General features: G+C 49.8%; 1 protein-coding gene across 1 annotated transcript; it reads left to right on the forward strand.

Annotated features, from left to right (window-relative positions):
• The first annotated feature begins 367 nt into the window (after positions 1-367).
• On the forward strand, positions 368-1,537 carry LOC127306555 (large ribosomal subunit protein uL11x). Its single transcript, XM_051337212.2, has 2 exons — positions 368-955; positions 1,303-1,537. The coding sequence occupies exon 1, from the start codon at positions 451-453 to the stop codon at positions 949-951; it is 501 nt and encodes a 166-aa protein (XP_051193172.1). The 5' UTR covers positions 368-450; the 3' UTR covers positions 952-955; positions 1,303-1,537.
• The last annotated feature ends 14,379 nt before the right edge of the window (positions 1,538-15,916 follow it).

Raw genomic sequence — 15,916 nt, forward strand, 5'->3', positions numbered from 1 at the left:
ACAACACTCCAGTTTGGACCGAAACCAGGCCCATAAAGGACCGCGCGGAGCGAGGGACGACGACCGATCGCTAGCGAGCGATCGGTCGCCGGATCTGAAGCGTTTTCCAAAAGCAATCAGGTCCCCGAATTCCTTCTCCACCACATCGACATCGAGCAGAAAAACTGTTTTAAGTGATTGCTGTCAAGGTGGGTGCTTGGTAACTTTGGCCCGTCCATTCCAAAGGGCCAGCAGGTTTCTAGAAGAAGAGAAACAATCTATATATGGGCCTCACTCTGATTGCACTGCCCGGCCCATATATACACCAGCGAATGAATGACCAAACCCTAACCTTCTCCACCTCAGACAGTATATAATCTCAACGCAAGCCCGCGCCTGAAACCCTAGCCTCTCCAACCCAAGCCGCCGCCACACCCACAGCCAAACCTTTGCCAACCCGAGCTCGCAGCCATGCCTCCCAAGCTCGACCCATCCCAGGTTGTGGAGGTGTACGTCCGCGTTACCGGCGGCGAGGTCGGCGCGGCGTCGTCCCTGGCCCCCAAGATCGGCCCGCTCGGTCTCTCTCCGAAGAAGATCGGAGAAGACATCGCCAAGGAGACGGCCAAGGACTGGAAGGGCCTCCGCGTCACCGTCAAGCTCACCGTCCAGAACCGTCAGGCCAAGGTGTCCGTCGTCCCCTCGGCGGCAGCCCTCGTCATCAAGGCGCTCAAGGAGCCAGAGAGGGACCGCAAGAAGGTGAAGAACATCAAGCACAATGGCAACATCAGCCTTGATGACGTCATTGAGATTGCCAAGATTATGGCGCCTCGCTCCATGGCCAAGGAGATGACGGGTACCGTGAAGGAGATCCTCGGCACCTGCGTCAGCGTCGGCTGCACCGTCGACAGCAAGGACCCCAAGGAGCTGCAGACCGAGATCGACGACGGCGAGGTGGAGATTCCCTCCGCTTAAGAAGGTAATAGCAATTTTCCGCTTACCAAGCAATTATGTGTTTCGTTGCTGGTTCCAAATGATGCTGTAGTGCTCTATTCTATTGTGAAAAGTGTCTGATAGTAGCATAATGTGTTGTCTTGAATGATATGTTGAGATTATGTATTGATCACTGCTAAAGCTGTGTAAAAGGAACTATCTACGAATTTAATTAGAAAGATTGGTAGTTTGTATTCTAGAATCTCGGTATGAACATGCTTAGATCATGTTAGTTTTAGCTGATAAAATGGTATTCTTGGTTATGATTTGCCTACATTTTGTTGTTCAACAGCATACTGATCCATTTTAACACCTTTATGTTTAATCTTGCAGGCTTGGCGTTGGTGAGGTTGCTTTGTGAGGCTGCTGAAGTAGATTTTTCTATCTAGATGCTTCCTGACGCAATTGAGGGACTGGATGGATATGTTCATTTGTTCTACTTTTGCTCAAGAAGAAACTTTTGTCATGCTTTAGTGGTTCCATTGTCAAACTATTTTTTTATGCTTGAATCAGTACCTTGCGGATCAATGTTATTATTGCAGCTAGAATCACATGTTGAGTTTTGTTATGGTGATGTTTTGAGTTATTCTGATATATTGTTAGAATCGGCACTTTCTTTACTGCCCTAATCTTTTAGTGCAGTTGACAGCCATTGTATTGTTTTATCACAATCATTCTTAACTAAGTGTTCAGAACTAAAATTGCACCATGCTCTTATCCGAATAGTTTACTGTTCTTCCTCTAAACAATATTTGCATGTTAAATGTTCTAATCTGGACTGTATTGAATTGACACTACTATACTGTTCACTGTGACCAATGGTCTAATTTTTACATTTATGTGGCAAGCCTAAGTCACTACTGCACATTAGTCTGAGCAATGAACCTAAGCTCGGGACCTGGCTGTGACCTCGGTTCATTTGAGGTGTAGGTTTGACAGTGTATGTTCATGTATTCATACGGCGAAAAGGCTGTTTACAGTTGTGCCCTCTTGATCTGGGCTGCCATCCTATGTATAGTCAAAAGGCTGTTTACAGATTGTGCTCTCTTGATCTGGGCTGCCATCCTATGTGTAGCTATTACTGTCGTGAAAGTTCTATGGGACACATGCTGTTATATGAATTAACTTGCAACTTGAAGTAGTTATATTTTCCTTTTGCTTTATGGCATGTGTTTATAATACTACCTCTATCCATAAATAGATGTCTTAGATTTATTAAATTCTGGATGTATATAGACACTATTTAGTGTATCATTCAAATTTAGACAAATATAAGACAAGAAATACATTTGTACACCCAAGCATGGGTGGGGGAGTTGTTCCAGCCGTAGGATTCTTTGAGATTCGGAACAGTTTGCAGGTGAGAGAAATTCTTTTGAGCCATTTCTCCAATTTTACCCAGGGTGTGGGTTCCAGCAAAATAGTGAAAAAGCCATGATTCCCGGGACGACACTGGTCGCTTACCTTGGTTCTTCTCTCTCCTGTCACGCACCCTCGTCCATTCCTTCCTCCCCTAGCAGCACCATATCGCAGTCTTCTCTCCACAGTTGCGACGCATCTGGCTACCGCTCCGGCGGAGCATCCGGCGTCTCGCTGCCGGCGGCTGCTCTCATCACTGGTATTAATCGGGCTCCTCCAACCGCCGCCTGCTGCCCAAATAACGGTGGCTCGAATCGATTTCTGATGGCGCCTCGCTATGGCCCTGCTCGAGGCCGTCGCCCAAAAAGTTTATGTGCATTGACCTGGCCTGCTGCGCGCGTCGGCGGAGGTGCTAGGCAAGGGCGCCTTTAGGGTTCCGGCGCAATCGGCGTGCTCGCTCCTCCACGCCTACTACTTCGGCAAGAATGAGAAGCTCCTCGCCACGTGTCGGCGGTAGCTCTGACCTCTGATTCCCTGAACTTTTTTTGACTGTCTGCTGCGTCGGCCATCAGAATGAAGGTGACGAGTCTGTAGTGGGCTAGTGACGCTCTCACGAGGGTGACTGGATTGGTAACGATGGCACGCATTTGTGCTCAACTAGTTGGGGATTTCCTGGATTTTATTTAGGTTCTTGGTTGCACACTTGTAATTGAATCCATCGGTACAGTTCTTGGAGGACAATTCAACCAAAACAAAGGCAGGCCAGACCACACACACACTTTCTCTCTCAACATGAAAAGACTGAATTTTGTTTCATCATTACACATTTTGGCTCTTTGGTTCATCACCAATTTATCTGACAGAAAACAAAAAAAAAGATGTTCTAAATGTTTCGAATATCTACTGACATGCTAAATGCTTCTCTTATGCATTGCAATGTAAAAAAAAGAGAGAGCAAAACAACAAGAATCTGGAATAGATAAGTAATTGATATGGAGCACAAGAGACGAATAGAGCTGAACACGAAGAACCGATCTGAATCCCGATTAATGCAACCGGGAACGCCCATCATTTTCAGATAAGAACATCAACAAGTAAATCACTCCATGAAACATGAACAATTCACCATTCGCGCAACAAGAAAAAATGGGGAAAATATGAAGAACTTTTGAGAGAGACAGAGGACGGCCTTGCATCCCTTGCCCCTGTCTTGTACTCCGTCGCGAACCGCCGCCACCCACATGAGTTCTTGCTGCTATGTGCTGGGCTGCTGGTGTTTCTCACTTTCGCCACAGCTGTAAAGTTAGCTCAAACGAGGCGGCCAATGCGGAGCTGTGGTGGCCGGGCCGTTGTCCTCGACGTCATGTCACCGATGGCCTCACTATCGTTTCCTCCGCGCAGATGCAACAACTCAAGAACACGTCCACCTCGCGTCCCAGTCGCGGCAATCTCCGGCAGGCACCGGCAAGTCGGCCTCGGCGCGCGTCTCACCGGCATGCTATGCGGCCACCTCCATCTCGCGTTCCAGGCGCTCACCGCTCCCACGGCGTCGCTGGTCCACTGCCATGCTCCTCATCCACCATCACCACGCATCCGCTCCCGTATCCGCCGCGCCGCTGCCACTGTCGCCTGCGCTGCTCAAGAGGTCCGTCTCCGGCGCGTTCAGCAAACACGCCACGGCCGGGGACACTGCTAGCATGGCGCTCGGTGACATCCTCCAGCGTAGCGCCGTGATGTGCCAGTCCACGCAAATCAGAGCATCCATGGAGGCCACATGGCACCGCATCGACACCCTTGAGCGCAACTGCGCAAGCTCGCCGGCATCCGCCGCTCCGAAGAGGCGGCGTCGGACGCACACATGGCCTCGCTGTTTCCCAAAATCTCAACTCTACGAGCTGGCTCAAGATCACAGAGAGAGAAAGAGACACGAGAGGTTTTTTGGTGCTGTGTTCAACGTCTACAGCTTTTCTGTTTTTGCATCCTTTTATTCAGCGATTACAGTACGAGGCCGAGCAACGTGCCCCACGACTTGATCGTGCCATCCCACGATCCGAGCGACGCGCTCAGCAAGCTACGACTAAGTCCAGTCAGCGTCTATCACGCAAATATTCCGGATACTAGCTACCAAGACTGACGAAACTGACAGAAGTAAGAAAACTAGCTAGTGGGATGACAGGGTTTAAGCTAACAATCTCCCCCTCAACCCTGTCGACCAAGCTTGACATCGACGATCCCCACTTTGTCTCGAAGCTCCTGAAAGCAAACTCGACCAAGTGACTTTGTCAAGATGTCAGCTCTCTGATCTTCAGTCCAGTCCTCATGAACTCGACAGCAACCTCTCCCTTCTCCACTCGATCACGGATGAAGTGATACTTGAGATCGATGTGCTTGCTTTGATCATGGAGAACTGGATTCTTGCACAGCGATATGGTGGACTTGTTGTCGATGTAGAGGACGAACGGCGCTGTTCTCTTGTTCAGCAACTCGCCGAGAAGACGGGCAAGCCAAATGCCCTGGCAGGCCGCGGTCGCCGCTGCTATATATTCCGCCTCGCATGAGGACTTGGCGACCACTGACTGTTTCTTCGATTGCCAGCTGATCGGACTCTCTCCAAGAAAGAACAAGACTCCTGATGTGCTCTTCCTCGAGTCCACGTCACCAGCATGGTCAGAGTCACTGAATCCAACGAGTGTGGCACTATCTCCATAGTGATATCTGCACCCAAAATTCAGTGTACCGGCGATGTACCTCAGCAGTTGCTTCACTGCTGCAAAGTGGTCGCTCGCCGGTGACTCCATGAACCTGCTCAAGTACCCCACTGCGTATGTGATGTCAGGACGCGTGTGTGTGAGGTATCGGAGGCTGCCGATTATGCTTCGATAGAATGTTGCATCCACTGGCTTCTCCTTGCTTTCCTTCGACAGTTTGCACCGAGCTTCCATTGGTGCTTGCGTGGAGTTGCACCCCTCCATCCCTGCCTTCTCGAGCAGTTTGGAAGCGTAAACAGCTTGACAGATGGTCGTGCTCCCCCGTTCCTGCTTCACCTCGAGTCCTAGGTAATAGCGAAGGAGGCCAAGGTCACTCGTACTGAAGAGCTGCTTCATTTCCTCCTTGAAGTACAGTACCTCCTGCTCAACTGCTCCAGTGATCACGAGGTCATCCACATAGACCCCGACGAGGAGGAGTGTATCTCCAGATCCTCGAGAGTACACGCCATGCTCAGATGCACTGCGGTTGAACCCGAGTGACTCCAAGCTTGCATCCAACTTGGAGTTCCACGCCCTCGGTGCTTGGCGCAGGCTGTACAACGCTTTGTGCAGCTTGTATACCTTGTGCTCATGTCCATCTGCAACAAAACCTGGCGGCTGCGAGACATAGACGGTCTCCTCCAGTTCACCGTTCAGGAACGCGGATTTCACATCCATATGGTGCACTCCCCAGCCGCGTTGTGCAGCCAACGCGATGATCAGCCGTACTGACTCCATCCTTGCCACAGGTGCGAATACTTCATCGAAATCCACCCCTGCTCGCTGGACGTAGCCCTTGGCAACGAGTCGAGCCTTGTGCTTGACAGTGTGGCCTCGCTCGTCCTTCTTCACCTTGTAGATCCACTTCAATCCAATGGCGCGGTGCCCAGCTGGAAGTGAGGTGAGTGTCCAGGTGTCGTTGGCGTCAATGGACTGGAGTTCATCCAGCATCGCACGGCGCCAGCAGTCCTCGCGTTCAGCTTCAGTGAACGAGGTGGGTTCTTCTCCTGCCATCAAGTTCACGGCTTCGTCGTCAGAGTCCTCTTCCAACTGAGGGCGCTCCGCCTGCGGTGGCAGCTCGCTCGGCGCGCCAAGCAGGTCGCGCACGTGTCGGTAGCGGTGCGGAACCGAGGGACTGTCATCCGCATCAAGGCCGTCCGATCGTGGTGTCGGTGGCGTCGCGAACTGGACAGGTGCTGGAGAGAGACTCTTGCCGCAGGAGCCTCCTCCCCTTCCTATCGGAGATGGCGGCGTCGTCACCGGAGTGGCCGAGGTAGGAGTCGCAGGAGTGCTGGGGCGGGGCGCTGCTTGCCGGGCCGCCACGGCTCGCGTGATGTATGCAGGGTACTCCACGGTGAAGGAGCTGCTAGACGGAGCTTCTCCTGGCTTCTCCCAGCTCCACCGCGCGTCTTCGTCAAAGACTACGTCTCGCGAGACATGCACGCGTTTTGTGGTGGGATCGTACATCTTGTACGCCTTGGAGCCCTCCGCGTATCCCACGAACACCATGGGGGCACTCCTGTCGTCCAGCTTCTGCAGGTGAGGGCGCGTGATCTTGACATGGCCGATGCACCCGAACACGCGGAGGAAACGCACGTCGGGTTTCCGCCCGTGCCATGCCTCAAATGGCGTCATGCCATCGACACTCCTTGTGAAGCTTCGGTTGAGAATGAATGCCGCAGTGAGCACTGCCTCTCCCCAGAACAGGTTCGGAACCTGCTTGGCCTTGAGCATGCTCCTCGCCATCCCCAGCACCGTCTGGTTCCGCCTCTCCACGACACCGTTCTGTTGAGGTGTGTAGGGAGCGGTGAGGTGACGTTGCACGCCGGTCTCCGCGCAGTGCTCGTAGAAAGTCGCCGAGGTGAACTCGCCGCCCCGGTCGGTGCGTAGCACACGAAGCTTGTGCCCGCACTCGTTCTCCGCAGCTGCTTGGACTTTGACGATGGCAGCCGCGGCCTCGTCCTTGGAGCGGAGGAGCTCCACCCACATGTACCGGCTACGGTCGTCGATGAGCAGCAGGACATACCGCCGCCCTCCCGGAGTCTGCGGCGTGATTGGGCCACAGAGATCTCCATGGACCAGCTCGAGGGGTTTTGACGCCCGGTACTTTGCCTTCTGGGGAAAGGGCAGCCGCCGCTGCTTCCCGGCGAGACAGGCGTCGCAGAGCTCCTCGGCGTGCTCGATGTGCGGCAGACCGCGCACCAGCCCACCTCTCGCCATTCTCTGCATGCCATCAAAGTGCAGGTGTCCTAGCCGCGCATGCCAGCGCCAGGCCTCGGACACAAGCCCCATTGCGAGACAGACAGGGCGAACAGGTGAAAACTGAAGTTTGTATAAGCGGTTTTGGGACCTCTGTACCTTCATCATCAGTTGGTCGCGGTGATCACGCACGGTGAGTGTCCCTCGGCGGATGTGAATGTCGAACCAGCTCTCGTCGAGCTGGCCGAGGCTCACCACGCTGCTCTTGAGCGCTGGTATGTAGAAGACCTCGGTGAAGGCGCGGTGATCACCTCCTTCGACGGCGAAGACGACCGTCCCGCGCCCACGGATGCCCACCACCGAGCCATCCGCGAACCTGACCTTGCCGGTGATGGATCGATCGAGGTCAGCGAAAGCCTCGGACGATCCTGTCATGTGATTGGTGGCCCCGGTGTCGAGGAACCACGTCTCGGTGCCGTGATCGTCGACGTGGCTCGGGGTGACGATGGCCCTTTCCTCGTTGAGGAAGACCTGCCCGCCGGTGCACGTGGTGATTTCCAGGGGTTTGGCAGCTGTGAGCGCCGTGATGGCGCCCTCCTCGGCGTGCTCGAGTACCTCCTCGACGATTGCCATCATCATGGCGGGGCCATCTTCCTCTTGCTCAGCTTGGACGAGATTAGCGGCCGCCGCCGCCTCGTCGCGTTGCTTCTTGCGGCACTCGCGCGCCCAGTGGCCTTTTTTGCCACAATAGCGACAGTGCTCCCGGTCGACTTCCTTGCCGTCCGCGTGCGCGCCCTGGTTTGGTTTAGGAGGCGTAGATCCCTTTCGGGGATCTCCCTTCTTCCCTTGTCCATGGCCGCCACCGCGTGACTGCCTCTTCTTCGCCTCCCACTGCTCCTCGGTGAGAAGGAGTTGGGCTCCCCCGGCAGCGCTGCTGCCCTGGTCACCATCCAGGCGCTCCTCGATGGCGCGTAGGTGGCCAGTCACCTCCTCAACAGTCATCGTTGCAGGGTCGAGGAGGGTCTCCATGGAGAAGGCGATCTGCAGAAATTGCCTCGGGACAACAGAGAGAAACTTTCGGACAATTTTCTCCTCACCGATGGTATCTCCCAGTGATCGCAGCGCAGCGGCCAGGTTGGAGATGCGGAGGGCGAAATCTTGATCTTTTCGCCGTTCTTGAAGGCCACGGTCTCGAACTCCGTTCGGAGACGACGCACCCGACCGTCGCGCACACGATCAGGGCCCTGGTACTGGACGCGGATCGCCTCCCACGCCGCCTTGGCCGATCCCTTGCCGATGAGCATGCAGTGCATGTCTTCCGGCGTCGATCGGAGCAGCGCCGCCAACGTCTTCATGTCGTCGACGCGCGCGACGTGGTCCTCCTCAATGGCCTCCCAGAGCGATGCAGCCTGGAGGTTGACCTCCATGACCATCGCCCAGGTGGTGTACCCTCCGCGCTGCAGCATCGGGAATTGCAGATTTGCGCCGGAGCCACCGCCGGACTCGCGCACTATCTGCTGCACAACCACCTCACCACCGCCACGCCGTGCCGTGCTCCTGCCGCGACTGAGCGATCGCCGTCGCTGCGCGGGCGGAGGAGTGCGGGACTCGTGCGGCGATTTCCCCGACATGATCACAGGATCGTAACCGCTCTGATGCCAATTGTTTCCCAAAATCTCAACTCTACGAGCTGGCTCAAGATCACAGAGAGAGAAAGAGACACGAGAGGTTTTTTGGTGCTGTGTTCAACGTCTACAGCTTTTCTGTTTTTGCATCCTTTTATTCAGCGATTACAGTACGAGGCCGAGCAACGTGCCCCACGACTTGATCGTGCCATCCCACGATCCGAGCGACGGGCTCAGCAAGCTACGACTAAGTCCAGTCAGCGTCTATCACGCAAATATTCCGGATACTAGCTACCAAGACTGACGAAACTGACAGAAGTAAGAAAACTAGCTAGTGGGATGACAGGGTTTAAGCTAACACTCGCGCGTGATCGATCGCATCTCCGCCAAGTCGGCCAGCTTCCGGATCCCGCGTAGCCGGCTCTGGGACGGCAAGAACCTGTCCCCCGACAACGGAACAACTACCACCGCCCGCACCGTCTCAAAGGACAGCGTCAGCGCCAATGTGGGCATCAAGTCGTGGCTAGTGCACGGGTTCAGAATCTTGTTCATCCAGAGGCCATGGAACGACATCTCGCCACCGGTGAGAAGCGATGGCGCCGGTATTGATGTCGCGGTGGAGAAGGCCGGAGGCACGGCGGCATGGCGGGGCAGCCGTAATGGCCGGTGCAGATCTGACGGCCGCGGACAGCCGGCAAGGGGGCGTGCGGGAGAGAAAAAAGCTCGAATCTTGCCGGCGGCGAGAGCAAGAGGAAATTGTGGAGAGAGAGAAAAATGGAGCCCCGTAGCTTCACTCTGTTTCGGACAGCGGCAGCGATAGCATCTCTAGTTCTCGAATGTTCTCTACGGGTCTCGAGTTCTCGACATTGGAGCGGGTCGCCCGGAGGAAAGCCAGGAATAAAGGAGAGAAAGGGATGATAGATAAATTAAGTGGAAAATGAAATGTCCACTTGACCAGGATAAGCGCGAATCTCAAGAAATCATCGAACGGTACAGAATACATCCACACCCATGTGTGGGTGTACAAAATCCACACTCATATAAGACATCTATTTATGGACGGAGTATAACTTTATATACCCTTTATTCATGTTTCTTGCGTATTTGTATAATATTTGTTTAATATTCGTAGATGTTGTGAGGTTTGATTAAGAAATTCTCCTCTTCGCAGTTTTCTTGATTAAATTTTCTACTTGTAGTCCTGATAATCACATTTATAAGTTTAGTGTTAAAGTTAGGAGCATGATCAACATAAATTGAAGTAGATGACACATTTATACTTGAATAATTAGCACACTAGGCCTCCTTGTCCAGGCATCTTGGTGGTCACAACTCACAATAGAATTCCAATTAGCGATTTGGGCGCTGGCTACGATTTTGGGTTCACACTGGATGCTTCTAAAAAATAGCTGGCATGTTTTCGAGCCAAATAAAATCGACAGCAACCGTGTGACAGTCCTTATGTGGAAGGTGTGAAACGGGCGAGCTGGCGTCTTGCAACACATAATAGACATGGAAGCCCGGATTCCGAAGGCGGCGATGCCTTGGGACATCGCCAGTCAGGCGATAACAGAGCTACTTACTCATCAATGAGCAGGCGATAACAGAGCTACTTACTCATCAATGAGCAGCACCTCCAACCACTATAAACCGACCCGTCCATCCTGTCTCTACCCATCTACCGCCTTCCTCCTTTGAAAAAACCTAGCCGACGACAACTCCTAGCAACTCTTCACCTGCATAGCGCACAACCACCAGGTCGGCGACGGTGGCATTGGCATCGGCGAAGACAAGCCACACAGCCTCACGCTCGACGAGGCAGCGGTGCTTCTTCGAGACCGAATGCTTGTAGCGTGAGGCGGAGACGCCAGGTTCGTCGATCCTGACTCTGGTCGACGATCGCGGTGCCACGCTCGCCATGTACAGCTAACGCCTGCGACGTGTCGGTGAGCCTTCTAGCCGAGTGTGCTTTCCAACCACCATGTCCGTCGTTCCCGTAGCATTTGGGGATCGTCCCGCTCCGGCTCCAGCGGTCGACAATAATCAGCGCCCTACCCGCCGCCGAGACTACGAGGCGGGGTCGTCATCCGCGACGCAGCAACATCATCATCCTCGGCGTCGACGCTCCTCCACCTGAAGGAGACAACCGTGAAGGAGGAGGCACATTCTCCGCCGCGCGGGTGCCTGTACCTTGGTCGCCATAGGGTGTCGATCCTCCCACCACCACCGCCGCAGCCGGAGAAGAATTGGTTGGAGGTGCAAACCGCGAGGACAATGGCCTACGGGATTCCTATAGAAATATAGGAAGTAAAAAATAAGAGGAAAGAATCCCTAAACATGATTTGTTTAGCTTACTACGAGCATATCCACAGCCGCGCCCTAAATAGGCGCCGGCAGGTGCGCCACCAGTATTGGTGTATTGACGGCGCCGACACATGCTCTCCAATTCGGGGAGAGGTTGCACACACTGGCAACCCTGAAACGGCCCCCAATAACTTTGAATTGGCGAAAAAATGAAATTGAACGAAAGGCGTCAGATTTCGTTCCAGTATTGCATAAAGTTTGCAAAATAAAAACTACTGAACGAAAAAATCTAAATCTAATGCCAGCGGGCAAAGGCGTTGTTGTCCGAGCCAAAATCGAAGTCGCTCAACTCTCCGCCCTGCAATGTGTGAGTGTGACTAGAAATACACTGTTCAGGGATTAGAAAACGTTTTTTTCACCCTATATCTCACAATTTGAGCATGTTCAGGGAGCCTACCATAACTGTGAGAGATGGTGCACGAGACCACGACACAGTGCAGAAGGGTACAAGATTTTGGAGGGCGTCCAAGCATGCGTTTTTCAGGTTTCATTTCAATAAGAATATTGTAAAAACCCTCAACAGTCAACAAACACACCGTGTACAACAATTGACAATATGAACGAACTGAAAATGTAATGAACAGTACAGACAATGCAATAGTGCACAATATATACAAACGTCCAAGGCATCGACGGTGAACAACCAAACAAAGAAAGACTTAAATCTAGCAAATTAAATCTTACATTACCAGGGCACTAGCTTGTACACACTCAGAAAGCACTAAAAAGACAACGGTGAACAACCAAGTACACAAGCCTACAAAGAAAATTTGATGACCAAACATGAAGCAACTAATGTATTGAACCACGTTTACCTTAGGAAAATACTTTATGATGGTAACCAGACATAGGAAGTCTTGGAATTCAAGCTCTTAACTAACCTAGGTGCGTCTCAGATTTCACACTTTTTATCTGGTCAGAGTCAAATATAAGCACATGATTACCTTAGCACTACTCTGTGTAGGTTGAAGTTTGATAGCTTTGATTGGAACTCTTAGCCAAGGATTAAGAACAGCACCTCTTGAAGCTCGTGCGACGGGCTAGATGACTTGGTCTTGAACCACTTTACACATGATGGAACTGCGCTAAACTATCTGTTGAATATAATGAATCGATGTTTCTCTTACTCGTTGACAGTCTGCAAAGGACTACTCTGCAGATTCTGTAATCGAGAGAGCACATTGTTATGTTTACAGAAATAATGGTTTCATGCTCTTTCTGATGTTAAAACTGAAAGAAAAAAGAGACACGGTGAGATATAAAAAATCTTCATACTGAAGACTTGGTTGGCATGTAAGCTATTTTTATAGAACTTGGTAATCGAGCTTTCTAGATCAGTCTTTATCATGGTATTATATTTCAGCGCTTGTGAACAATTCTAGCAAAAAAAGTACATATAGTGAACCAGCAGCTAGCTCTGCATATCTGGGTTTTGGCACTTTGGGTATATAGCTAATAATACATCCCAGACCTGGACATGTTACTGGATGTACCTACTGTTTCCCTGCTGGAGTTGCTGGAAATTGGCACCGACCTTGCAATGAAACCTTATGTCTGGATAAAGGATTTGAGATCAGGTTCTGCCCAATCGATCGTATCAGCGATCACTGGGATCCAGGTACTACCAGAAGGACAAGCAACCAAGAAGAAGAGATCAGCTGACCTTCAAACCTTTGACGACACCCGCAGAAGAGTGTGGCCGATCCTGTAGCACCTGAAAGAGCAGATCGACAACAAAGCTGAGAGTAGATCGGCAAAAAGGCTACTACTTTGCAGGATGGATAAAAAACGTTAAAATCATATGGAGACCCGCCTGGAAAAGCGAGAAAACAATAAATTATAACCTGCAGGTTAAGGATGATACACTAACATGAAGCTTTATGAATGTTGAGCGCGTAATGCCGCATTGGTAATTGGCAGAAATCAATCCTCGCATATTCTCACGGGAAGGGACGGCGTGGAAAGCGTAACTGCAGGGCGCGATGGATTACACCTGGAAGAGCAAGGGGGCCCAAAGAGCAAGGGGCTCAAATCTGTGTTAATACAAAGTGGTGCCAGCACATGCTTTCACATCCTCAAATTTTAAATACCCATTCAGTAAATATATTTCCAGGATTAGATTCAGCTTGCATAGCACTGGCAAAATGATCTAGTTTTGCATTAAGAAATGGCCAAATATATTTTACACCGTGAAGACAAAAAGGCTATACCCCAGCCCCCAACCTTTCATGGTATACCAGACTTGGAATAAGATCTTATATGTTCCTTCTCTTTTTGCAGACCATGATTTTTTTAATGTTCCCCACATGTTTGGTCCTTCGGTATAGGAGCATTTCTTATACCCCTATCATATATTGAGGGCATGCCCACTACTTTTTGGAAGTAGTGCATACTGCATACCAACCTACAGCCCACTACCAATACTTCATCAATATGTCAGTTTTGAGCTATTTTCAGTTAGATGTTACACCTGAATATCTTTGCTACCATGAGCACAAGAACAAATGCAAATGCTCGAACAGAAGAAACAAATATTGTGTAAAGTAATAGCAGCAAAGTGCAACACCTATAGAAGACCATATTGCATCTAGCAAAATTAGATCACCAAACAAAGAAAGACTTAAATCTAGCAAATTAAATCTTACATCACCAGGGCACTAGCTTGTATTAGCTTTGCATGACTCACCTGCATAGGCTGGACTTGCATATGTCCATTGGTTTCATGCAAGTCGAGGCCACCTCTGAGCCACATGCATGATCGATCAATATCTGTACCTAATAAAATTATTAACCTTTTTTTATACATCCCAATGGGAAAAGGAAGGATTCTAAGGTGGGGTAGAGAGAGATGTGAGGAAATAAGTTTGATCCTTGACCTGATATAATGGCCAGAGTATGAAACGTGATTTCAACTGAACAATATTGAAACAAAAAAAACATCTGATTATTTTCTTCACATCCCAAAATCTCCCTCTAGGACGCAGTCAGAACTCGATGGACATACAATTCAATAACATAGCATCAAAGCAAGCTATTTTAATGGGAATGCAAATCACCTTGTCTCTTTCGCAAGTTAGGACTCATGGGCTGATGACCGTTCAACATTCTCGACAGATAGATGGACTACATGTGAATAAAGTCTTGAAGCAATGTAATAGAATCCCAATTTCTTAATAGCTTCTAAGAAAGCCCCTGTAGAAAAATACTAAGCGCCTCGCGAAGTCTGCTAATTATACCTTAAATGTACATTCAAAATTTCAATGATGGAAGTGTGCACATGCATACCAAAAAATCAGGGATTATGCTCATTGGACTACTCGTTAATAATATGAGATACCTGGATATCAAATCCATGATAGTTACTCAGAATGCAGAGAGAAATATAGACAAAGGGTAATAATTATATATGAAGATAACGCGGAAGGTTGAACAACTTTCTCATATCTCCCAAAAGGTAGAAAAATCATCCAGCATATAGTACAACTACCAATTAAAATGACACTTTTCTAGCTTATAAGAAAAATGATGAGTGGACACGTGAGCTGTTCAATCTAAAAAACCAAGAATTAGTGTTTCGGCCAGCAGCAGTTGGTATCCACCAGAGACCATGCCACAGCTGGTCTAGCCTAACCCCCGCAACTCAGTCATGGATAACGACAGATTGAAGAGTTTAGGAAAATAAATACCGCTTTTATACCAGCAACTAACGGACAACAGTGCATGCAAAAGGAGCACCGAGTTGCATCTCGTTCTCAAATATATTGAAATTGATCAATTCAGCAAAAGACTTCTTGGGATACTGGCCTATTTGGGCTGCACTTGAGAATCTGTGATTGGTTCCAATACGTGAAGCACACTGCAGCAAGACAAAAAAAAATTGGATGACAACACTCCACACCACATATGGCGAACATTGCTTCGCATAATGCCTTACCAAGCAATTTCAGAGGAGAAAGGGCATTCTCAGGTTTTGAGCTACTTCGCTGCAATGAAGGAATCCTCACAATAGGAAAATAAAACTTGAAACACATTAGAATACATAATAGCCAATTGCAGATCACCTAACCAATATCCTCACATGCCAGGACTCCAAATAGGCATGGAACCCAGTAATAGCACCAACAATGTCCAATTTTATTTATCTTAATTTTCCAAGTAGAGATTGTCTAATATACCTCAAAAAAAATAAACTTGTCATAGCGAACTTAACAGCAAGAGTACTTCTAAGCTTCAGTAATTTTCAAGTCTTCTCCCTTAATGCAAGACCTAATGTACCATACTATAAGAAGCACTTTGCCATCTGTCCTGATTAGATATGAGTGTTCCATGGGTGTTAATATTTAGAGTCCTCAAGTACTTATCCTATTATCATGCCAAGTCATGAGAACCAGAAAGTGATTTAAATGGTACAAACAACCAGAAAAGGGCACATTTTGTATTACCCATGGTGGGAGAACATTTCATAGAAAACACAATATCAAGGTTGTATGGTTTAAAAGAGGAATATCAAGGTTGTATGGTTTAAAAGAGGAATACCAGCAGATCAATTAACAGAAAGTACTGCAGAGTTTGCAACATCACAATGGATTGTGTCACCTCTCATCTGTGCAATGACAGGTAAAATTTTAAAAGAATGGATCTGCAGCCTGCTTG

The sequence above is a fragment of the Lolium perenne genome, chromosome 6, assembly GCF_019359855.2.
Source record: "Lolium perenne isolate Kyuss_39 chromosome 6, Kyuss_2.0, whole genome shotgun sequence".
Lineage (NCBI taxonomy): Eukaryota > Viridiplantae > Streptophyta > Magnoliopsida > Poales > Poaceae > Lolium > Lolium perenne.